Source organism: Xiphias gladius, chromosome 8 (genome assembly GCF_016859285.1).
Source record: "Xiphias gladius isolate SHS-SW01 ecotype Sanya breed wild chromosome 8, ASM1685928v1, whole genome shotgun sequence".
Classification (NCBI taxonomy): Eukaryota; Metazoa; Chordata; class Actinopteri; order Istiophoriformes; family Xiphiidae; genus Xiphias; species Xiphias gladius.
In genome coordinates this window covers 27,376,700-27,400,814 of record NC_053407.1, presented here as the reverse complement: position 1 = coordinate 27,400,814, position 24,115 = coordinate 27,376,700, and the positions used below count along the sequence as shown (strand labels likewise).

The window sequence follows — 24,115 nt, the reverse complement described above, 5'->3', positions numbered from 1 at the left end:
CCTTTGCAGAAGTTCAACCTATGACTCTCCAATTTCAGGAAGGAAGCTAATTTTATTCGCTTTAATAACTTTTTTTTATACAGTACCAGTAGTTAAAACTACTGCAGTTATAGCGCAGGGGAGCTGTAATGATTCTAGTGGCCAAAGTTTATTTTGTCATTCTCGACTGAATATTCTCGCTTTATCTTTCTTTTGTCTTCCCTCCAGCCTCGGGGTCAGTGGATAAGAACCTGATGATCTGGAATCTGGCTCCCAAGGCAAGGGCCTTCCGCTTTGTGGGCCACCAAGATGTCATCACCGGGGTGCAGTTCTCGCCGTCTGGTAACCTGGTGGCGACGTCCTCCAAGGACAGAACAGTCCGACTGTGGACACCTTCCATGTAGGTCCCAAAAGCCACTTTTACCGCTTTAATCAGGACTTTTGTGTTCACTAACTACAGTAATATAAAATCTAAAACAAATGGTCGGGTGCACAGATTGGTTTGCAAATACACTGGAAACTTACTTACTCAGTAAACCGGCAAGAGGTTCACACATACAGTATAGTGCAGTTGGACATAGGCTAGGTCTTAGATTAACTGTATTTTTTGTGTGTGTCATAGGAAAGGAGAATCGACGGTGTTCAAAGCTCACACCGCCAGCGTACGCAGCGTTGCTTTCTCCCACGACGGCCAGAGACTGGTGACAGCGTCCGATGACAAGTCGGTCAAGGTGTGGAGTGTTCACCGACAGTGCTTCGTCTATTCCCTCAACCAGCACACGAACTGGGTGCGCTGTGCCAGGTACTGTGCGAAGTGACAGCACGACTGTCGGCATCCTTTCTAGCCACAGCATTAGTGTGTTTGTGTATGCGTTTGTGTAGATTATTTATTATAAATCAAGGTGAAAATAGCTTTACCTGTTAGTTACTGGGTGAAATGATCTTTTTGTCTTGCCAGCTAAAGGACCCTTAAACAAACGATTTTAATTTGAATAATTTTTACTTACATAGGCATCGACTATGCACTTCTCCTACACATGTAGCACATGATTCGTTTTTGGTGCTGTTATATGTGCAGAATCTATATCGAGCATCTGTGATGAGCAGATATAAACTACTCAGTTGTCAGGAGTGGCTTCAGTGTGTAACTGTATGCAATTGCACTCAGTTGGTACAACTTGTTTTTTTAAAATCTTTTCCTTCCTGCAGATTTTCTCCAGATGGGCGGCTCATAGCTTCCTGTGGGGACGACCGTTCCGTCCGGCTTTGGGACACATCAACCAAACAATGCATCAACTCTTTCACTGACTATGGAGGGTAAGTCCAAAAAACAACCCGCTTGAGTATCCTGTTATTCTTCTTAGCTGTAATTTTGCCATCAGTTTGGATTTCGTTTTAATTATAGGCCCTGACAACAATTTTGTTTGTTTGGATAAATTCAATCCAATTTTTGAATAAAAATTTCTTTTCTGTGTTACTGCACTCGCGCAATCTCTGAACGTTATATTTTTTTAACTTTTTTACATGAGAATCCCACAGGTACAAAATGTAGATTCTGATTTCTTACAAAGGACTAAAGCATCACTGAACAGAATTGAAAAATTAAAAAAAGGCATTACAAATTGATGTAAAAACTGTAGTGATTGCTCTGTTTCTCCCATAGGTGGCAATGCTGTGTATTATTTACACAGTAGATTGTTAACCTGCTGCAGGTCACTGACTCCACTGAGTGTTTTTATTGTTATAGATCAGCAACGTTTGTCGATTTCAACGCCAGCGGCACCTGTATTGCTTCCTCAGGAGCTGACAGTTCACTGAAAATCTGGGATCTACGGACCAACAAGCTGATTCAGCATTACCAGGGTATGTCAAAATGTCAGAGTAATTGTAATGATGCGTATCTAGTTTGGAAAATTAAGTAATGATATAAAATGTTATTAAAAATATTTGTCGAAGATCCCGACTGTATTTCCAGTTTGTCAGCTCAGGAACTAGTTTACTAGTTTACATTATCCTGTAGGGTATTAAGGCTCTGTGATATTTTACTATATCTTGTTATGGGGTGAATTGCTTTTCATGTGTTTTGTGTGTTTTGTGTGTGTGTGTGTGTGTGTGTGTGTGTGTGTGTGTGTGTGTTTGTGTGTGTGTTTGTGTGTGGCTAATTTTTTTTTTTTAACCTTTTGGATCAGTCCACAGTGCAGGAATCAATAGCTTTTCCTTCCACCCGTCCAACAACTACCTGATCAGTGGTTCAAGTGACAGCACTGTTAAGATCCTGGACCTGCTGGAGGGTCGCCTCATCTACACCCTCCATGGACACAAGGTGATGCTGCAGCACAGCCACAGACACCAGACACCAATCAGACATTATCAGACACTATAGGCTGTCTGACCATCATGATTCCAGTTCTAATATTTCCCTGGATTACTCCTTGATGGTGACTGTCATGCTAGGTTTTGTTACTGACATTGTTAACTGTGTTTTTTCAGGGTGCTGTAATCACAGTGGCCTTTTCCAGGGCTGGAGATCTCTTTGCCTCAGGTGGAGCTGATGGTCAGGTCGGTGTTTCATGTCCCAATAATAATAACGACCCTGAGTTGAGCTTGTAACTACAAAGTTACCATTTTACTTTCTGTAGTAGAAAACGTGAGGAACTTGGGTCATAGATGTTGTGCTGGTCCCTTGGTTCCCTAGGTGCTGATGTGGAGGACAAACTTTGACACCAGATCCTACCAGGGTGTCCTGCAACAACACAACCGGAGGTCCACCCCTGATCCCCCACCCCACCTGTCTGACATCCACCCCAAAGGACCCCATCTTCATCACCCAAAGTCCACAGCCATTCAGGTCAGTTCAGTTTTACCGAACTCCATGTTTAAATTAATTTATGAAAATTATCCATATGCAAGTAATGTTCATAAAGTTATTAAAGGCTATGCTGAGTTCAGCATGGAATGATTAGACACTAGTTAATTATTTCTAAAACAACAGTAATATACAAGCTTAAATGGCGTATTTTTTACAAACCATAACAACATTTCCCGTACAAACTAACATGAAGAGCGTACGACTCGAAAGACCGAGAATAAAATCAAGAAATGATTATAATAAAAAAACAAACTGTCCACCACATTAGGCTGTAGAGCGTCATCTGGTTGGAGTGTCAGATAGTAGTTCAGAATGTCTTGTTTTATTATAACTGAACAATGTTCAAACATTACAACTGTTCACATCCCTTTACTGCACAGATAAGAAATATTTAGTAAAAGCAGCCTGCTCCACAGTATTATATTGACATTCCACTCATAACATCTGTGTGTTTTAGTGAATAATGCAGAAGAGAAATAAAGAGATTTGTTGTAAAAGGTTTAAAAGGGGAGCAGCTATGACTTTTCTCTATCTCCGCAGATCAGCCCAACAGTGGCGGACACTCAGTCAACTGACCCGCATGTCATAGAACTGGGCCAAGCTGTTCACAGCTCCATGGTAAGATGGCACACTAAATCTACAGTTCACATGATCACATGACCACCAGGTGGCAGTGCAGGCCATTCTTAGGTTATGCCATCCTGCCTCAGCGCTGAAGCCTCCCTCACAGGGCAACTAACCATTCACGTGATGCCAGTAGAAAGCAACACCGTCCACATGTCTGTCTTTGCTCTTTTTATCCAGAAAATAGTTTGGTTCAGCAATATGTCGTTTCATAACACACCGCTACGCTAATCCTGCAATTCTGTAGCTCACACGAGAGATGCGCAGTGCAACACCTTGGTGATTACATTGATAAAAATTTGGGATTTATCCTAAAATGTGAATGTAGCCAATGTTTTCCCTACAGCTGCATTACAGTTCAGCAAGTGTGATATTGAAATAAGTGTGAATTGTCCCAATTCAAAAATGTGTCCTGTAGTAGGCCTTTCGTGTCTATTTTCAAATTGTTTTCACAGTCATCTGTATGAAAGTACAATTTGTTAGATTTTGAAATGAAACAGTGGAGTTCCTCTGGACCTCTGTGAGTTTTATATTTTGCCAATATTGCCAAATACAACCACAGTTCGCCACTGAGCAGCTCTGGTGGAGCAGCAGGGGAATATATTTCTTGCTTCAGGACACTTTCCCATTACAGGCCCTTTTCTCCAACTTTTTAAGTTGCCTTCTTGTATTTTTTTTTGACCCAGCAACTTTGTGCATGCCACTTTTATATTATATTAATATGTATATATATTATTATATAGTTTTTTATATTGTTGCCTAGGGCCCATCTGGGGCAGCGCGACAGTGACCTGGTCTTGAACTTGAGTAGCAGGTTTGCATTATGTTGCAAGGCAAAATCCTGAATGTGAATTAGCGCTATCCGCTTACTCCACAAATGCCGATTCTAGATAAACGGATAGAAACATGAGATCGATGTAGGCGGGTGCACAGCTTTAATGAGTATTAGGAAAACAACATGCTTTAACATAAGTGGGGATGACTGGTTTAGATGCAAAGCTGCGTGGTAAAATATCTTATCCACTGCCATGATAAAGACTATAGGGCGCTAGATCATTCGTTTTGCTCATGGTTGCTGTAAACTGCACTAGAATTTGTCGTGCATTTCTATTAGAATCCTTCAGTGGCATGAAATTTTCTTAGACTGGCAAGATAACGTCTCTTCCTGAATCCTCTGAATCCATTGCAGATTTTAAAAATGCATTTATTACAACATCAATGTTGCATCACATGCTAAAAGTCCCTAGTTCGGTCCCTGAGTAGCGGGAGTGGAATCAGGAGTCTGTCCCCCTTTTTTTTGGTTTTGTTTTACACAACATCCCACAGAAGTTAAGGGTAATTACTGCCCTCTAGTGTTGTGAACAAGAATAACTGGGTGTTAAATGATTAGGTTGGGGGTCACAAAATAGATCTTCATGAAGAAAAATACGGCATACGCGTGTATATGTATGGCCTACTCTGGTGCTTTATCCATCCATCATGATTTAGCAATGTGAACTGGATGTAAATATTTAGACACACACAGTGGTAATGTAGCTCCGACTCTGCATAACTGGGCCGGCCATCGCTCACAGAAAAAGCTTTAAACCTCTGTTCCCTTATACAGCACAACATGAAACCATCACAACAATAAAACATAAAGCCATTGGTTAATAAATGATGAAAGGGAAATTTTGTCAGGCATGGAGGAGATGACCAGTGTGCTTTGTAAACAGTGTATTATTGTAAATTGAATATTGAAGGTAGCATTTACTGATCCACAGTAATATTTATACTTGACGCCAGAACCCTTATCATGCACACGAGTGTGTGCTCGTGTTTGTTTGTGTATATTCATAAGCAGATGAATGCGAGATTGGGCATATTTTCTTTTTTGATATGGGTGTAATTTCTGAAGTGAAATGGTGCAGATAATTTTCCTTCAGGGCTGTGATTCTTTTTTTTTTTTTTGAGACTCTTAACTCAAACTCAAGTTGTGTAAAGGTCTTTTGAGTAAGAAAATGTGTCTGTTAACCGTTTTCATGTTATGAGTGGGGTTATGCTCTAAAAAAAAGTGACCTTGTACTTTGACTGAACAACAGAAAGTATTTGCTTTCAATGATCTCCTTTTGCATTTTTTCTAATCCCTGATAAAGAAAATGTTGAAAAACGTAGTCTATATCAATTCATCTTCAGGATACAGGATCTTAGCCGTGCTGTCACTCGAACCACTCTCCAAGTGGAGCGGTAGTAATTTTTCTGTAGCGTGGCACCCTACTTCTCTTAGCGTCTCCTTCCCTGCCGTTGGCTGCTGTGTGGGAGGAAAGCCATGAATGGACCAAGCCAAGTGGAAGTCATTTAGAGTGAGGATGGCCAAGTCAGATAAGTGGTTTTGGTTCAAGGGTCCAGTAAACACACGACTACAGAGCAGCCATTCATAACCCGAAATGTTCTGATGTTAACATGGAACTGCGTAAATTAATGGAGGGCACTAATTTTAACCTGCTTGGGGTATCAGATGGAAGGGTTTACCGATATCCACCATTCCTGGTAAATTGTCAAATGGAGGAAAGTTGTAAAAAAGGACCCTTTAAAGTAAACACCTACAAAATATGTATTTTAATGTATGTTTTCCTACTTTTTAGTTGTGATTGATATAACACATTAGTAACTCAACTTATACACAGTTCATGAACGCTTCTACATTTGAATTCCTGCCTGGCATACAGTAAGTATGCAGTTGGTATTACAGGTCCAGCGGTCTCAACTTACCGAAAAGGAGAATAAGTGGTTACTAGGCATGAGCGGTGATACTCCCCATGGCTGAACAGATTTAGAAAATAGTGCCACCCACAGAAACCAAAACTTCCTTAACAGAACATCCAAGGGGAGACAGTACACTGCTACTTACGTTGCTTTAATAACAAGTGATATTAGGGAGTCTCAGTGCAGGACCACAGCAGTATGAGGTGGCTGGCAGCAAAGATGGAGACAAATTAGAAACTGAGAGATTTGCAGTTGACCACAGAATATTTAAGTGCATATACTTTGTTTTTTTTTTGTTCTTCTTGTTGGCACTGTCTGACCTAAAACTGCTGCGTAGTCAACAGCAGGGTCTCTCTCAGATTTCCTTCTCTCCCTTGTCCTCTCCGCTACTTCCTCCTATTCCTCCTCCCCCCATCTCTCCTCCTCCTCTTCTGTGCCGCTGAAAGAGACTGTCTTTTCTCCCTTTATGTATCGCTCGAGCGTACCTGAATGGAAAGGCCTGTGAGAGATCAGAGAGAGAGAGAGAGAGAGATGGGGAGGAATAGAGATCAGAGAGATGGGGAGAGAGCAGGAATCCACGTGCTGGTGCCCAAGCCCCTTGGGGGCCCCGACCAGGGAGCAGCAGCCGCAGCTCTAATAATAGACTAGCTGGAGTTCTGCCTGCCTGTTTAACTCACTGACTAACTCGCTGCACTTTGGTGTCACACACAGTTAATACATATACATCAGTTTTATTCATCCCACAGATAGCAAGATGAACGCTGGTCCTTTACATGCTTACTCACTGTAAGTGCATCGGCTAATGTGTTAAAATTTAAAACACACACGCAAACAGGCACAACACAGCTCCTGCCTCATTCATGAGCATCCATCCCTTCTCCGCGCCTCCTGTAGCCCGTTGTAGCCTCCGCGTGTCCATGCACGTGTGTGCATGTATGAATTCTGCTTCTCCGAAGATACACTTAAACGTCTCCGCAGACCTATGCAGAGAAGGGGTGTTAACCGTCGGTCCCAGAGGGGCTGATGCACACACTTCCCGAGTCTCAACGCCCACGTTGTGTGGACCTGTGTGTTAAAGTAAGCTGATTGGTTGATCCAACTTCCTGTTGGGAGGCGGGTTCGAAAATGGAAAGGGAAATGGAGCGGCTAGAGGATTGGCTGGCGTCTGAGGTTAATCATACAGGTATAGAAGGAACATACGAGTGACCGTCTCTCAACGTCTCCTGTGTATGTTCGCTTATATACAGCACGGACTCCAGCTTCAGTGGGCATGTGAGTGAGTGAATGAGCCTGCATGTGTGTTTACGTAGTGTGTACATGTGTCAGGGGATACGTGAATTTGCCAAGTTAAATGTGCAAGTGTGTGTGTGTGTGTGTGTGTGTGTGCGTGCCTGGGGTCTGTTTTGTGTGTTTGTGTTTGTACATGAGTCACTGGGTATTGGAGTGTGAATGTGCATGTGAGTGTGTGTGAGGGTCATTCCTGCTTAGATCGTTTCAAAGCAGGGAGCCCCCAGTGCTACTCCTCCTGTCACTTCTCATCATCTGATTTCCATCACAGGGAAACTCTCCTCTCCTCTTTTCCTCTTTTCCTCTTTTCCACTTTTCCTCTTTTCCACTTTTCCTCTTTTCCCCTTGGCTTCCCTTCTGGTCATTTCCTCCTCCTTCCACTGTTGTTGATGTCCTCGGAGTGCTTTCCCTTCCGCCATGCGCTTTTTTTTCCCCTCCATCGCCCTAATGAGTCCAGGCGTAGGCGAAAATGGAGAGAGAATGGGTAAGGGAGCCTGACAGACAGAGGGAGAGAGAGAGAGAGAGAGAGAGAGCGAGGGATGGGAGATGCAAATAGCTTGAGGTGGGTATGTGGGTGTCTCGATGGGGAGGTTCCTGCACTCTGAGTTCCTGCTGCCATTGGTGACCTTCGTGTCCTTAATTTAGGGCCATTTCCTCTCATCATTTACTTATTATTTTTCTTTTACTTTTTCTTTTTGACTATAGTGGCACTAAACTTTAGTCTGTCCACAATCTTGTGCATGTGTTTTAATGAGCTTAAATGTCCTCATGTGGCTGAGTCGGCAAGATTTTCTTTGAGGTGTGGATTGGAAAAGACAACCCTGTCCACGTACTTTTGTGTACTTTTTTTGGACTGTTTTTCCAAGTGTGGGCTTGACGTCTTAGTCCCAATGTAGGGAAACCCTGATGCTAAAGCACACATCGATGGATAGATCTGGTTCCGAAATCTGGTGGACGGCCTTCTGGTTTTGGAATGACGTGTTTAACAATCACTTTGGTGTAACATTTGCTTGTCCGTCTATTTTTGGCCATGTGCGTAGCTCTCAGCCAAGAGAATGGATAGAAATCAGCTTATAATAATAGCAATAATAAACAAACAACCAAATAAATATTCTTTCTTTTTGAATCACGTTTGCAGACCCGCCGCAACGATGCATGAGGTTACTGTAAAAGCAAATACGATACATTCGGCCTGTAGGGCGATCTCATGTTATTTCACTGGCAAAGTTGTCTGCAGTCATGTAAAAGTGCACGTATAACAATACAATTCCCTTCTTTCTTTTTGCATTAGCCATTAAGCTCTGCAGAGAGCTAGCGGCACTAGCAGGGCTCAGTGCTTCTGAATGGAGGGTTTATCAGCAAACACTACGTCATTCTAGAGCAGAGAGAGGCCCAGGGTGGTGCCCTCGCTCTCCATTGACATAACAGAGCTTTGATAGAAACGCCAGTTGCCATAAAGTGATGTCAACAGCCACCGTGTCCATCAGCAGCTGTGTGTGTGTGTGTGTGTCCTCGAGCGCAGAACGCTTTCACCCTCTGTCCTTAGAAATCCCTCTGGACAACAGAGCAGTCTGCAAGCATAAATATGAATTTTCTTTCAATTTTTAATGCTAGCAGTGTTACCCAAGCTACATTTTCTACTTTTCTCTGTGACATTGGCGCAAATTATGGTTTCAGGGAGCCTGAGAGGTCATTGAGGGCCTTCCAGATTGTACTGGAATGAGATTTGTTATAATCAAAGGGCTCCCCAGTCACCAGCTGCCAGCTAAATAGTTCTCTACTGACCTCTGGCTGGCTACTTTGTCATCTAAATGTCACTAAGTTTATGGGGGTTCAGAAAGTCTACTGAGAGTAAGGAACACAGAATATAATTAAACTGATGATAAGTTCTTGTCGTTTATTTACTTTAATTTAACTGAGAAACTTTAAATTGTTGTTTTTTGATATGCAGGGTACATGTTGTGGAGTAGTACTACTTTTCTGTTTACGTGGGAATTCAGCCTTATACCTTTTTTAATAATAATGGTTACTCCTCTTTTCGCCATGTTGTTTTCATAAAGACACATTTGTTTCAATTTACTATTTGGGATGGAGTTAGACAGAGCTGAAAATGTATCCTTACGACAAGCAATTTGTTTTGCACTTCTTTTACAACTAAAAGATTAAAACAGACAACCGGTTGTGTCAAAATGTAGTACAGTTTGTCTGTTTGAGTCTTTCCGCTAGTTGAGTGGCAGCAGGGAGTAGGCAGCGGCACTGAGAGTGTCAAACCCATTGCACTGAACAGACATCAAGTCAGCTGTGAAACACATGAGGAGTGGCAAGTGTGAAATGAGGCCAAGGAAGCCGGCAGAGACTTATAATGTGCCTGTATGGCGTACCTGTCTTAAGGAGGACCGAAATGTCCCCCAAAAGAGGAGCAGGTTGCAGCTTCTGTAAGGGGCACGTTGGAGTGGTGCAACAGTTTTGGTTAGATTAGATTTAAGCAAGAGTTTAGAGTCAAGGTTAGGATCGGCTGGAGGTTAGGCACCTATTTAATTAAGGTTAGTTATGAGGTGTGAAGGCTAAAGGTTAAAGCGACACTTTTAGTAATACGGATAATAAATGGTCCTCAAAGCTTTAGCAGTGGAAATGTTTGTGCGTGTATATGTGTGTGTTTAAGAGGTGATTAGATAGCAGAAGGTTAGATTTGGTTACTTGCGCCATCTCTCGTGTCCCTGCAGACGTTAGCTGTGACGCCAGTTTGAAGGTGTCCTCTACCGGCAGACCTCCTGTCACAGGCCTCTGTTAGTGTGTGTGTGTGTGTGTATGTGAGTGTGCGTGTGTTTTTTGAAGGTGTACGTCCTTCCATCCTGTGTGAATGAGTGTCTAGTCCTGATCCTATGTGAGTTTGTTCAGTAAATTTATTGTGCCCTGCCGTCATTTTTAATGTCTCTATTCAGGTGCATACAGCCACTGTGAATACGTTTTGTCCGTGCATGTTTGTCTAATTGCACCGTGTGTATGTGTCTACATTTACACGGATGCCCCAGCCACCACCCCTCTCGAGCTTCCTGTGCAGGGGAAGTGCAGGATATTGGATGGCCTAGAGGTTTAGATACCAGATTTAAGTGCTGTAGAGGAGAACATGAGTGACAAGACACGACGGAAACGAGCTAAAGATAGTAACAGCTCCGGGAGGGGTGTGTGTGTGTGTGTGTGGGGGGGTTCACTTTCCATCAGGACACGGGCTCCCAGAGGCTGCATAACACCCTCACACTCGCACACACATGCCCACACAAACACACCGTGGTACAGTCAGGCAGACACGCTCATGCCCACTCAGGCACGTTCATTCATACTATATTCACTCATCCACTATTAGAATCACAGTGACTCTTACATACTCACAAATACTTCAGACCTAATCTGATAAACGTGCAGTCACACAGAACATGTATGCGCCCGATATGACGATAATTATGTGCTTCAAACCTGCTATAAGCGATTATTTTGATAAAAATGAAAAAAAAAATGTGAATGGCTGTGTTGGTGTGGGTGTTTTGCTACAGGTATTGGTAAGAAGATGGAAAACAACCCAGCATGTCCAGTTTGAGTAATACTGTAGATCCAAAACGTTTCAGATAAGATCGGATTTTACAACTTTTCCAGAGTTGTAAAATCCTATCACTCCGACAGTTGTTTTATCCTGTGTCTTGGCAAATGGTTGCCAGGGGTAAATGGTGTAATATTCTACCAAAATAATCCACCACCGATGTGCACTTGAAAGTATTTGACTGGCCAGCGCAATATGTTGCCCGATGATGTTGCATTGTGCAAGTTGAGCCATCAAAAAAAGTTGTGACAAACCTTAGGGCCATTACCGTACACTTCTTGTTGGAGCCCTCTGTGGTAGGACGCAAGATGGGCCATGGGTTCATCAGCTGCCCAGCACAAAACAGCAAAATAACAAAGTAAAACAGCGACTGGTGCAAAAGGTAGAACATTTTAACTAGACAGATATTCTTTTCTCAGGAGTGGTGGAGTCCAGACCCATCGCCCAACCTGCATTTTGGACACAATGCCACTGGTTTGCTCATGTTGCCATGTGTCTGCGGGATGTGTAAATAGTCCGTTGTTTCCTAACTGTTAAGAAACAGCAAAAGTAAAAGCATGGAGTATTTCAGGCGTGTGAGTTCCTCATTCCAGTGGGCAGAAAGCGCCAAACAGAGCTGTGAGTATTTGATAGGACCTTGTGTAACTGGAAAATTACTTGACGCCTCCTGACCATCCGATGGCCCCGGTGACAGAAGAGTCAAAGCAGGAAACCCGTCTCCAGACACCACACATGTTCTGTGATGCTGTGTTTTGCTGCGAGACTCCCTGCGGAGGCTCCAGTCTCCTTGGCGCTGGCATGCAGTTGCGTCCAAAAAATCGATCTTCCTCATCAAAAATAAAAGAGGAGAGCAAGCCTTATCACTAATTCAGGAGGATTCTCTCTTCGGATTCCCATCCGTCGCCCCCCCTTACCTCTTTCACCCTTCCTGTCTCTCCCCTTTCTCTCCTTTTGTGACCCCTTGTCTCTTTATCCCAATCTTACGCAACACTCACTTGTAGGAAGCAGCTGGTTACTCGAGGGTCATGCCATTGCACTTTGTGCTTCTCTGCTCATTAGGAGAATAATTTTTTCTGTTCTTGGATTGTGTGGGTATAAAAACAGAATTTTTTTTTTCTCTGTTTTTCAGGTTAAATATGCTGCAAAACCATAGTGGGCAGTATTTATATCGCTTCTTGTAAATCTCTAGAAAACCACAAATAAACCACAAAAATTCTAAAATTTCTAAAATAGTGCTGAAATGATTGGTCGATTAGTCACTTGACTAATTAATTGTTAATCAATATATATTAACTGTGTAAGTCATTTGATAAACAAAAATGCCAAACATTCGCTGGTTCCATTTTCTCAAATATGACTATTTGCTCCATTTCTGTTTTATATAACTGGGCATAGTAAATGATTTGAAGATGTCATCCTATACATTTCATAGACTAGATGAATAATTAATTTATGAAAAAAGTAACAAATTAACCAAAAAAAAAAAAAAAAAAATTAGTTGCAGCCCTACTCCAAAACAAACTTAAAACTATACAGTGGTGTATTTTACAGTATTCAAGGATGTCGGAGTCCCTGAAATCTTTTTGCACACTGCTTTGTTCTGAATGAACATGTAGAACGAAGGTAACACACCTGGATGCATGCGACTGTATAACTGTTTGAAAGTGACATAAATTCCAAATTAAGGCCAGTGACTATTAATGTCAGTATCAGTAAATTTTTGGTTTCTGTCCAGTCTTATTCAGGTGTAGCGATTTTGGTGTTAAATTCATGTGATATGCAAAATCGTATGATACCATACATGATGCCAGCCATCATTTAATTTAATATTTACTTCAGTCTCTCTCTCTCCGACACGTGTATTTATTCCGATATACATGTTTACTTCCATTCCTGCCACTCTAAGGGCTTCCCTTAGGACGGCCAGCCCTCCACATCTGACCTACCCTTAACTCTCTGAATGTGCCGTCTCAAGGGTACAGCTTGCATCCTCAGGGGCTTCCACTGGGAACGTGCTGACATTAGCTCCATACAGGAGGCTAAAAATAGCTAGGCAAGTCTATTACAGGTACCAGGGACACCTGAAAGGCAAATGTGTTGTGTTTTCTTCCCTGCTTGCCGTTATCCCTGCCTGGAGAAATGGGGGGGAAAGCTCGGGCGAGAGATGAAAATAGAACTTGGATGATATAAAGAAGAGCAGACATGAGATTTGATTATGTTGACGTCATCTTGCCTGTAAGATCCTGGCAAAAGGAGGGAGAAAAAAAAAAAGACAACCAAAACCATTTGTGGTATCCTGCCTACCCCTCGTGATCGGCTCATGTTTTTTAATGATTCCCAGCTTGTTTGTTGGATCTATGTTTTCCTCATGCAAAGATTCATTCTTTGAATCTCTAATTATGTTTCTTTGCTGTTTGCCTTTTCCATTATGTATTCAAGCCTCAGGTTGTGCGAACTGAAAACTATACATATACATACATATATATATATATAGTATGATTAAATTGCTGCTTTAAAAAAAAATAACAATGCTTTAAACTCAACATATAAATAATCTTGTGTTTAAAAAAAAAAACAACCTTAAAATAAAACGCCCTTTTTTATGTTGACTTGGCTTTGCTAACTACCACCCCCTCAAGCGGTCAAAAAAAGAAAACATTTTGCCTCGTGGTCTGAGATTTCTATATTTGCCTTTAGGAAGGTCAAATTAAATTAAAAGATGCTGTAATGTTATTTTTATCACTCTATTCTGTTGGCAAAATCCAAGTTGCCATTTATGGCTGTTTTCCACTGTATGTTTGTTTAAGCATGTGTTTTGAGAATTGCAGTCGCAGTTCGAGTATGTGCTCTATTTAGGAATGATGTTTATTTGGATAGTTATACTAAGACTAATAGACATTTATAGATCATCTGCAAGTGAAAATGTAGTTTGATATTGATTTAAACGTGGACTGGCTAAACTTATTAAGGCCAAATAATTGTCTTTGCTGTATTTAGGTTTGTCTAATGTTGGTGGACAACTGCAGCTAAACTGATGTAAGGGAGCCACTAGTGTGCGTGTGTGAAGAAATAACACCTTAATATCTACCAGTGTTGCTCGCTGATGCTATTTTCTTCCTGAGTGGAGGCAGAGAGGATGTGGCCCGATGAACCGTGTGGGAAGATCAGACGCCTCATGGCTCTGCCGCCGGCCAGGCTTATTTCTGTACAGCTCATCTAGGTTTGCAGAAAAACAAATTATTGATTTTTCTGAACATTTTTTGGTTATGTGTTTTCTTTTTTTCCTCCCATTGAGAGGCATCTACCTGCAGACCTTAAATGATTGGGGCGAAGGTTAGCTAAGAAAGGGATGGTGCTTTCAGTGGACTTTCAGTACATTTAGGAATGGATTTTTTTTAATGCCATTTTTAGCTGGGTGGTGGGTTGAGCGTAGTCATTTGCTATAGGTGCTAGCACTGACTCATTTTTGTCTCAATCTGTGTTCCAGCTGTTTGTGCCACAGTTCTTCTATAGATTACACTGCCAGGGCTAGTTATACTAAACCCCCAAATCCATATTTTATGCTCAAGAACGATGCGCTTGAACAGTTTAGTCTCTGTGTCTCTGAAAGCGTCTGCACATGTCGTCTTTGCACAGATGTGTGTATCCTCATACTTGTGTCTACACACCCATACATATATCTGTGAAGGGAGGATTACTGGGAAAAAGCTAGGAAAAGAAATCCATTTCCTATGAGCTGAAAAAGCCCCAGGGTCACAGTTTCTTTCCGGAGGTCCAACTGTAACCCAACACTGCCTCAGTCCCAGGTTAAAGCTCACCTCCCCTCACTGCTACCCCCTCCTGTTAAGCTCATAGTCCACCTGTTAGGAAGTCATTCATCTCTCTGTTCCCCAGAGAGGGATAACTGGATCCCTCACCCCTGACCTCAGTCTCACTGATGGATGGCTTTAATGGGCTTTTATTGTTTGATCTATCCACTCTCTTCCTCTTTCTTTTCCAAATCTCATCTGCTCTCTCTATATCTCTTTACTCTATCCGCCCATAACTTACTTTTTTACTTCATTTTCGCTTTTGTGTTTATCTTCCATATCCATCTCACATATTCAGCATTACAATGGGACATGGTTCCGTTTCAGCAGTTAATGGGACTTAGTCTTAAGTCCTCTCCTTACAAACTGTGTATTTTTCCAACTGCTATCTAATGACAAAAGTCATGTGTTTTAGATGGATGATTTGGACCAGACTTCGGTTGCATAGTAAAACCTCAAAAACTCCAGACCTCATTTCCAAAGGTCTTCCAGGATCTGGGATGTCATTACAGTGTCCCATATTGTAAATTACAAACATGCTAAATCCAGAGGGCTCCAGCAAGAAAAAATGCACGGTCATCCAGCAATAAGCCTGCTCCTAACTTGACTTTTGCTGAGGTGCAGTCCTGTCAGTTACATGCAAGCACACATTCCCGGATAGACTTTATCGCTTGCTTTGAACACAGCACTCAGCACAACACTCAAATTAACCAGCTACCCATTTAAATCCAATTGACCTTCTAAACCTTTTACAGCATGTAGGTCAGCTTATGTATCCTTTTTCCTTTATGAAATTCTTGAGGATTATAATACAGCAGCCACTGTTCAAACAGCTTAAGATTGTTTGGCTCTTTGTTTCTGGACTTTGGTGATACCTTTTTTATCTTTTGAGAAGGTCCTGTCTTAATCAGATGTAGACTTAGACATCCAAGAAATGCAGTTGTTATGCCAAAACTTGTGATTATGGTCTCCATACAAACGATTTTCATATTGTTAGATCCACAGTACTAAAGCTTTTTGTTGCATTATTATTGCTGTTTTTTTGTTTGATTGTTTGTCAAGGTTCAGATGTAAGGTTCTTGGGTAAAGACGCTTAAGTGTTTAGCGGTGGCTGTGAGCCCGGTATGTGTGGGAACGGGGGAAAGGTTAGGTCACTAGCATAGTCTGAGAGGGGGGATCAGCGCTGGCCTAGAGCGTGCATTGTCTTACAACGAGACAATTGCAATCAGCAATGGGGTTATTCTGAATGGCAACTGAGTTTCCCACAGGTGCTTTGGAGTTCTTTTGGTATTAGCTTAAGTGCTAAAGCTGATTTTCAGGCATTTGTGTGGCAATGCAGCTAGATCCAATCTCTCTTATGGACACCCACCTGTTTTGGCAGTTTCCTGTGAGAGCCAACGCCTTTGAAACTGTATGTTTAACATTTGTGCGAAGATGTTGTTGGCTTTATTGCATTCAGTGCACTATAGTTTAATTATTGAACTTCTTTAGTGCATATTCAGAACCACCCGGGTGTTTTCGTGCTCTCTTTTTATACATTTATGCTTAACCTTTCATGTGGTTATTTGCAGCAGATGAACTTCAAAGTGGCGGAATTTTCTGTGACACTTTCAGTCAGAATATCTGCTTTCCATCCTCTCTGTCACTCTTCCCTGTTTCTCTTCCTCTTAGTTGTTTACCTTACCAGTAATCTCCAGGCTGGCGAGGTAAACGGATATTAGTCATGCTTATGCTTGGATATGTGTCAAGATTACGCGGAAGGATTACCCTCCTGCTGTCCTACATACATCTAAGGCCTCCATATGTCAACACATTTCCTTCTTGAATACAAATCCTTTTAGATAGCCTTTTAGTTAAGTAAATTAATTACAGGAGGGAAGGCAAACAAATATGAGCTTTAAAGATGCATCAAAAATACAAAAGCTTGAAAAAATGTCCAATTTAAAGACACACAAAGTATGTAGACAAATTACCCAAAAAATGTATCTTCTTTGATTACCTCAGTTTCTTCTCAGGTATTTCTCTGTATCTTGACACCCATGTTATTATTCCTGGTCACACAGTTGTAAGTATTAAAATTTAGTACTGACTCTGTCTAGCTGCATCGCATTATATAACTGCCATTCAGGAGAACAGTACAACTTGTGAATGGTCAGTCTTACAGTTGGCTGCTTGTTATTACAGTATTGCTTGACAGTTCACACATGAATGTGATGTTGCTGGGAAAAATTTGATACATTAATGAAAGGTGCTTAAAATGTCAGTTTGCAAACATTGTAGATTGATTACACTTTTGTTTTGTACCATTTGAGGTGTGTTTAATTTGCCCGAAATAGAAGGGCCTCATTGCTAGGGTTGGCTATTGAGAGCCAGATGTCAGTTGATATCGGTTAAAAATCTTGTAGGAGCCAGGACTCATTAAGAATTGTGCTTTTGGTTACATATATACATGGTACATACTGCATTCCTGATGTTGTGATAATAATTTCCCAGACTCGGGTAATGCTACAGTAGCACGTCAGGCTTACTTAAGAACAAATGCAAAGCACCTACCATTCAAATTGTGCAGGGCAAAATGGAGAATATTCATGGTAATGTAATGAAAAATCCCAAAATCCCCTTTTCATTTGTGATTCATTACGGTTTGTGGTAAGTCGAATCTTCTGTAAATAAAGGTGGGTTTTTTGTTGGTTCTTATAAAAATTCACTTCGCATTCAAGAATCTGTACCAGGATTTCATAAAAAGCAGACATGTTAAGGACTGTTAGAGACGTCAGGTTATAAAAGAGTAGTAGAGTAATTCAAACTATAACTTCTGGTATTACATTAAAAACCAGTATAGTTAAAGAAAGATGACGCCTCAGATTACATAATCATTTGCATCATGTTTATAGCGATAAAACTAAAGATTAACGTTGGATAACAGTGCTTCTCGAATTGCATCTGTGACATACTCAAATTAATTCCTTCAGTTTTACATTATTAACACCGAGCTATGAATAAACTGTGAAAAAATGCTGTATTTAAAAGAGTCTATTATAATACAAATAAACTGTATAAAATGGAACAAAATCAGCATGAATGTCCTCACTTTGACCCACTACATTTCTCTTTGCGAATATGTCCACATGCCACCTTTGTGCCACAAGTCCCCTTGTGACCAGCTATATTTGAACACTTAAGTGAGCATAATAAAAGGAAGTCACCCATTTATTTCCCTCTCTACAGTTAGTTATTCTTAGAAGGTCCCTTTGCTGCTCAGATGAATCAGTTGCAGCACTTCAAAGGCATCGGTCTGAACTGACAGCCATGGCCCTCGTCAAGAAACATCCAGTAATCTCGTTACAAACAACAGGACCTAAGTTTAGAATGGCTTCATGTGAGGGCCATTGACAAGAAGTCCGGTCAAGTGACACAGTGATGTCCCCGAATTTGGCATAGATCAATTGGATTAGGTGTCCGGAATCCAATTACTTTAAATTGTCTTATTGTAAGTTCCTGTATGTTCTTACCAAAAATGTCAAAGTGTGTTGACTCCTTCAGCAGATTGTCTGTGAAGAGCAGATTGTGACGGTAGCATCCTGATTTCAGTTTTTACACATAAACTGCCTTGTACAGTGTTGTTAAGTTGTGGTAAGATTTTATTTATTTATTTATTTTTTGGTGGTGGAAGTTGTTGTCAGACTGAACAAAAATTCCGATTTTGCAGATGGTGCAAATACAACAGAAGTGAGTTCGCTCTAGGCGGTGCAAATGTGCCCATGCAAAAAACATGTAGGCCCATTGTGAAGCTGTATGACTCTGCATCATGAACACGGACATGTATCTCCTTCCTTCATCATTGTTCTTCTTTTCACGCTCTCTCACAAAGACAGTCCAGCAGTCAAATTTGCGTGACTGAAGCAAGGCTAAATTTGCCTTGCGTCAGGGCCATGATACGGATTTTGATGTTTTACATAACTTTACTTTTTTTTTTTATTTCTTAAGTTTACGGAACCACCTGAATGCTGAAGCAAGTGCCCTTCTGGTTACAGTATGGCTTCCCAAACCAGTAATCTTACTGCTCCTACAGTACATACTTTATTTATTCTTTGTTTCCTGTCTTCATCTTTGTTCTTCTCTTCACACCTCTCTCCTCCCAAACCCTCGCTTATGGTGTCTATGGTCTGAAGCTGTAGGACTTTGCTGCCTTGATAATAGACCACATTTCTTCTGTTCCTGCCACTCATTGTAGAGCACAATAGCCTTGGAGTTTGAAAGTGCCCAGGAGGAAACACTTGCGCAGTCTGTCGACCCACCCGCTTATGGACAGAGTGGGCTTGAAGGTTTGGCTTGTTTGACGTTAACCCCTGGCCCTTGTGGAGGTGGTACAATGAAAATGACAAGAAGGGCTCCACAGTTTAAAATGTTTTCCTTGTCTCTCAAATGTTTCCTCCGGGTCTCAGAAGTTTGCCCAGTAGGACCTCTCCTACCTCCGCAGTCTTCTCCCTCCTCTGCAAAGTCTTCTTTAGAGCTGTGGTATGCATTTCCCCCTCCTTAAAGTAACAAAAGAATACAATATATCATAGATTTCTCTATACTCGCTTTTGTGTGTTAATTTTAATTTCTTTTGTGATTAGTGAATAAACTTCTCTATTAGCACACATCAAAGGAACAATTTAAACTACCAGATATCGTTATTTTGAAAGTGCCATGGCTGAACCAGGCAAACCCTGAGAACCTGGACACCCTTTCGTTCTGGCCTTGAAAGCACAAGTGGACAAGATATTTTAGCAGTCCACACAGAATCTGATGTAACCATCCCTTGTGCTATTTAGACTTAACGCCTACAGAAAAACCTGGCTTTGATGTTAGAGGAGGTGGGTGAGCACAGGAATGTTACTGGGGTTATCAAATAAGCACCTCCTCTGCCAGCTAATCTCCTCACATCTCCAGAAATTCAAAAAGTAGATTCTTCCTCCTCAGAAGCACCCACCTCCACCACCTACTTCCATCTCTGCTTGGCTCTGAGATCATGTATACAGTCCACTACACAACCCTGCCAGTGCCTCTACTTGTTACTGATTGATACATTAGTCACTTCATGGGAAGTTTTGAATGATATCTCAGTGTATTTCTGAGTACCAGTCTTGGCGTTGGCAATGTTCAGCTTAGAGAAAGGGGCCGAACATGGCTTTTGCCATTCGGATTAATCAGCTTTGGGCACAACACTACATTGCTAATCTCTCTGTGTTTGGCTTTAAAGCACATAGTATGCAGCCTTAACAGTTTACAGACAGGCCTTCCTTCAAAACTTCGGACGAGATAATCAGGAACAAATCCTTAAATGTTGTTAAACATTTCAGAGGAGGAGCTGTGTTTGAACAGAGCTCCAGTTTAATGGTTTGCAGGGTGTCACTTTGTGTGTGATTTGTCACAAATGTAGTGCCCTTTTCATTACATATATTAACATAACTCCTTTAAAAACAGTTAACAGACCCCATCTTGGTCTTGTACTTATGTTTATATTTTCGGTGTGTCCATTGCACACGGCTGTTTCCGTGAATGCTGGTTTGTGTGGGGACCCATCCTTGACACAATAAATTCCCTAGCCTGATACCCTGATTACTCTAACCCTAAAACCAAGTCTTAACCTTCAAACAGACATTTAAACTTTTGGGGCTCAGCATTTGGTCCCCACAAAATGTTGAGCTGTCGGACTTCACAAGTACAGTGGGCTCCCGGTTTTCAGACCCCGTGAATATAATAAAACAAGCCCACACACACACACACACACACACACACACACACACACACACACACACATACACACACACTCTCTACATGGTACCTCTTGTGCCCAGAAAATCTATCATGGTCCTCGCGCATCCCATTGTTTGATGTGTAAAGTCTTAGCAGTGGATGTCAGCCTAATTTAGCTCTTCCAGCCAGGGTCTAATCTGACCCCTCAGTGCTGCTACCAGAGTTGGCTGTTCAAGAGGATGAGGCTCAAAACAAGAACAAACAAAATATCAAATTTTTTTGTTCAGATGCTGCAATTGTAAATGTATGGGAATGTGTTTTTGATTGAATCATGTTTGAAAAAAGACCCCCAAGTTACATTTTCAGAGTTGCTCTGGCACTCCACCTACCTAGGACATGGTAATGTTTGGGTAACATTTGCTGTTTCACATTCAATTGTTAGGAAAGGCAAGTACATGATTACAGCACTGTATGTGTGACAACCAAACGGAACCAATCATGATAGATGAGGTAGTGACGCTTTATGTGCTGCATTTTGGTCACTTTAAACATTTTGGGCTCAGAATTGACCCTGAAGAAACTTTTTTGAGACACACAAGCTACACTGCTTTTATAGAAATAGCTAAAAGTTGGTCTAATGCTGAAATTAGAGAACTGCTCACACACCAACGATGAGATAACAAGACAGCTAAGTGGGATATTGCAGTAAACAACCTCCCAGACAAGTTCCTGTGTTGCCTAAGCTTATGTGTCAGATGTCAAAAATCCCTTGGACATAGCAGCTCCGTCCATGGTGAGACATCATGGAACTTGAAACCTATGTGAAAGCCAAAAAAGTAATGACTTAAACAGCTAGATAAGCACAAATATGCAGATTCCAAGTCCGAGTAGGCCTAAAGTCATAGAAGAGAGTGAAGGGCCACTCAATTGTTTGCCACATATAGTGGGGTCCAAAAGTCTGAGTCCACAGCACAGGTGTGAATAATGCACACAGGCACTTAAAGGCCTACAGATGGAAATGTATGGACACAAATAGACAGAAAAGCCTGCTTGTTGTTTATGTCTCTGATATAGGGCTGAGAGGTATCATGGTGCTACAGGACCCATGATGACAGACCACAAAGCCCACCTGTGGCTGCCACGGCCTGGGGGAGCTCTCTCTGCTACCTCCTGCCTGTACTGTGAAGGGCAGAGGCACAGCATGACCTCTAACCCCCCACTGCTCCAGCTGCCAATCAAGCAGCCCAGCCACCCCAGACCTTCCAGTGCTTCCCTCCCTGTGATGCTGCTCAGTGGTGGCACTGCTCGCCACTTCCTCTTTGAGAGCCTCTCTTGCCCAGTCAGCTGGCCTCTCTTGTCATCCATTTAGCCACCTGCCATCAGTATTGGCATTTTGGAGGGGGGGCTGGAGAGTGTTAGAGTTGTCTGTGGATCGTTGTTGACATTTCAGTTAGCAAGCCCAACATGTCATTCTCAGCCATGATGGATAAAGATACCTTTCACCTAATTGCCACTGCAACAATAACTATTAAACTCTCATCTAGTGTTGCTTCCACCTTAGTGAAGTGGAACAGACTGCTAATTAAATCAGGATACTTCCTCTGCATAGTGTTTACACAAATGCACATGTGGGCAGGGAGGCAAACCTAATTTGTCAAAATGACTGCAGAGCGTAGTTCACTGCTGCCCAGAGTTTTGTTACCTGTAATTGCTCAACTATGTCATGTGATTGGTTGTGGACCGGATATTTTCTGTTCACTATACTACTGTACTTTTAGTACACATGTATGTAAACGTATTGCTGTGGGGAATTCGGAAGTCATGGCCGCTCCCGCTGTTACCTGTGATCCCCTCCATCTGGTGTGGACAGACAGACATACCTAGGCTTCAAATTTTGTAAAACTGAGCACAAGAGCATTTGCTGACACAAACTTGTGTGACAAGCACGTGTTCCCGTTAAAAGCAGCAAACTGTTTATAGGTTGTGAAGAGAGTTCCAGGCCAGACTGGATGTTTTTGAGCTTAACTTTCCAGGAAATAGTAATATTCACATCCATAACCAATAGGCACATACAGCTGTATTTGATGATTTGCTGGTCAAAAGACATCTATATGTCTGAGTTAAAAATGGGCTGGATTTGGTAAAAGTTTTTAGAAGTCTATATAGCCATTGTTTCATCCCATAGTCATGATACATTTCCTTTATGTGCCCAGTTTACTTATACTGAAGAAGATGACCCTGCTTTAAGAGGAAATATCTATATCGGGAGGCTGAGTGTTTGTTGTTGAAGGCTAACAGCATTACCATGCACACCTGTGCCAGTGCACCTGGGTCACTCTCACCTCCGTGTTTTGGCTGGTTCACTCTGTGTATCCGCTCTCCCTGACTGAGGTTGGCATTAAAGAGTTACACTTGCTGTATATGTTCATGCTCACTCATCCAAATAGGTACAATCCCTATATGTGTTTTCCCCATTTAAATAATTTCAGTACTCTCATTCTATAAGCACAATACTTACACTTGACTGTGGTCAATGAACCTTGAAATTTCTTCCCTTGCATTAAGCCTCCTGCCGCCTTATTTCATTGCAAAGGATTTTGATTTCAGTCAGCATGTGTATTGTGTGAGTGGGAATGTCCATTAAAATGTGAATAATGTGGGTAAATCTTACTAAGGGGCTTTAAAATGGGCTAATCCCATGCAAAGCTACAATGACGCTCATTCACTTCCTCACTGTGAAAGGATTCGTCTCCACTTGAGACTTTGGTGGGAAAGAAACTGAATAAAAACGTCTGGTTGGGATATGAGTCGCTGAACTTCTCAGCGAAAGCTTCGCTTCTCTCTAACAAGAGACTTTTCTTGGGAACCTCAGCTGTGTGATGTCAATCCACCCAAAGCTCATTTAAAAGAATGCTATACTAAAGCCATAGGCACAAATCGTCAACAGTGAGACTGTTCAGATTGGTTTAATACAATGTGATTTTCTTATGTTTGTTCTTTTACTATTAGCTAATGCCTCATGTAGCATTAAGAGTAATCCTAGAATAAACCACTCAGAATTTGTTTGCCGTTTCATAAAGAGAACCTATAAGCTAGTGGTGCCTTTTGAAAGATAAAGACATTCACCACAAAACTCATCTCTTGCGTTGAGGAAACAAACTATAAAAAGATTGCAGTACCATTAAGATGGCAAGAAGTTTCCCATGGAAATCGACACTAGTGTATGATTCATTACATTACACATTTTGCAACTCTCTAAATATTGTTTCACTTTGTTGCGATAGCAATGATCAAACATTGATCACAGCCAATGTCTTCCTCTTTTTGTGTCTGTGCTGTTTTAGACAAAGGCATCATACATGGATGATTTGCAAACGGTTGTTGGAGGGCTTGCGCGTTGACACAGGGGATTAGATAACCTAAAGAACCACTGCCATTTGGCACGTAACAGAGAGAAAAGAGGAT

At 41.6% G+C, this 24,115-nt stretch overlaps 1 protein-coding gene across 2 annotated transcripts in view; it reads left to right on the top strand.

Annotated features, from left to right (window-relative positions):
- Window positions 1–24,115, top strand: part of poc1b (POC1 centriolar protein B) — a 46,135-nt gene that overhangs the window by 1,783 nt on the left and 20,237 nt on the right. For both annotated transcript variants that reach the window (XM_040132571.1, XM_040132572.1), the window contains exons 3-10: window positions 208–379; window positions 602–781; window positions 1,189–1,296; window positions 1,727–1,842; window positions 2,169–2,302; window positions 2,470–2,538; window positions 2,675–2,827; window positions 3,389–3,466. In XM_040132571.1, the coding sequence (XP_039988505.1) occupies window positions 208–379; window positions 602–781; window positions 1,189–1,296; window positions 1,727–1,842; window positions 2,169–2,302; window positions 2,470–2,538; window positions 2,675–2,827; window positions 3,389–3,466 (1,010 nt within the window). The remainder of the gene's footprint in view (window positions 1–207; window positions 380–601; window positions 782–1,188; window positions 1,297–1,726; window positions 1,843–2,168; window positions 2,303–2,469; window positions 2,539–2,674; window positions 2,828–3,388; window positions 3,467–24,115) is intronic.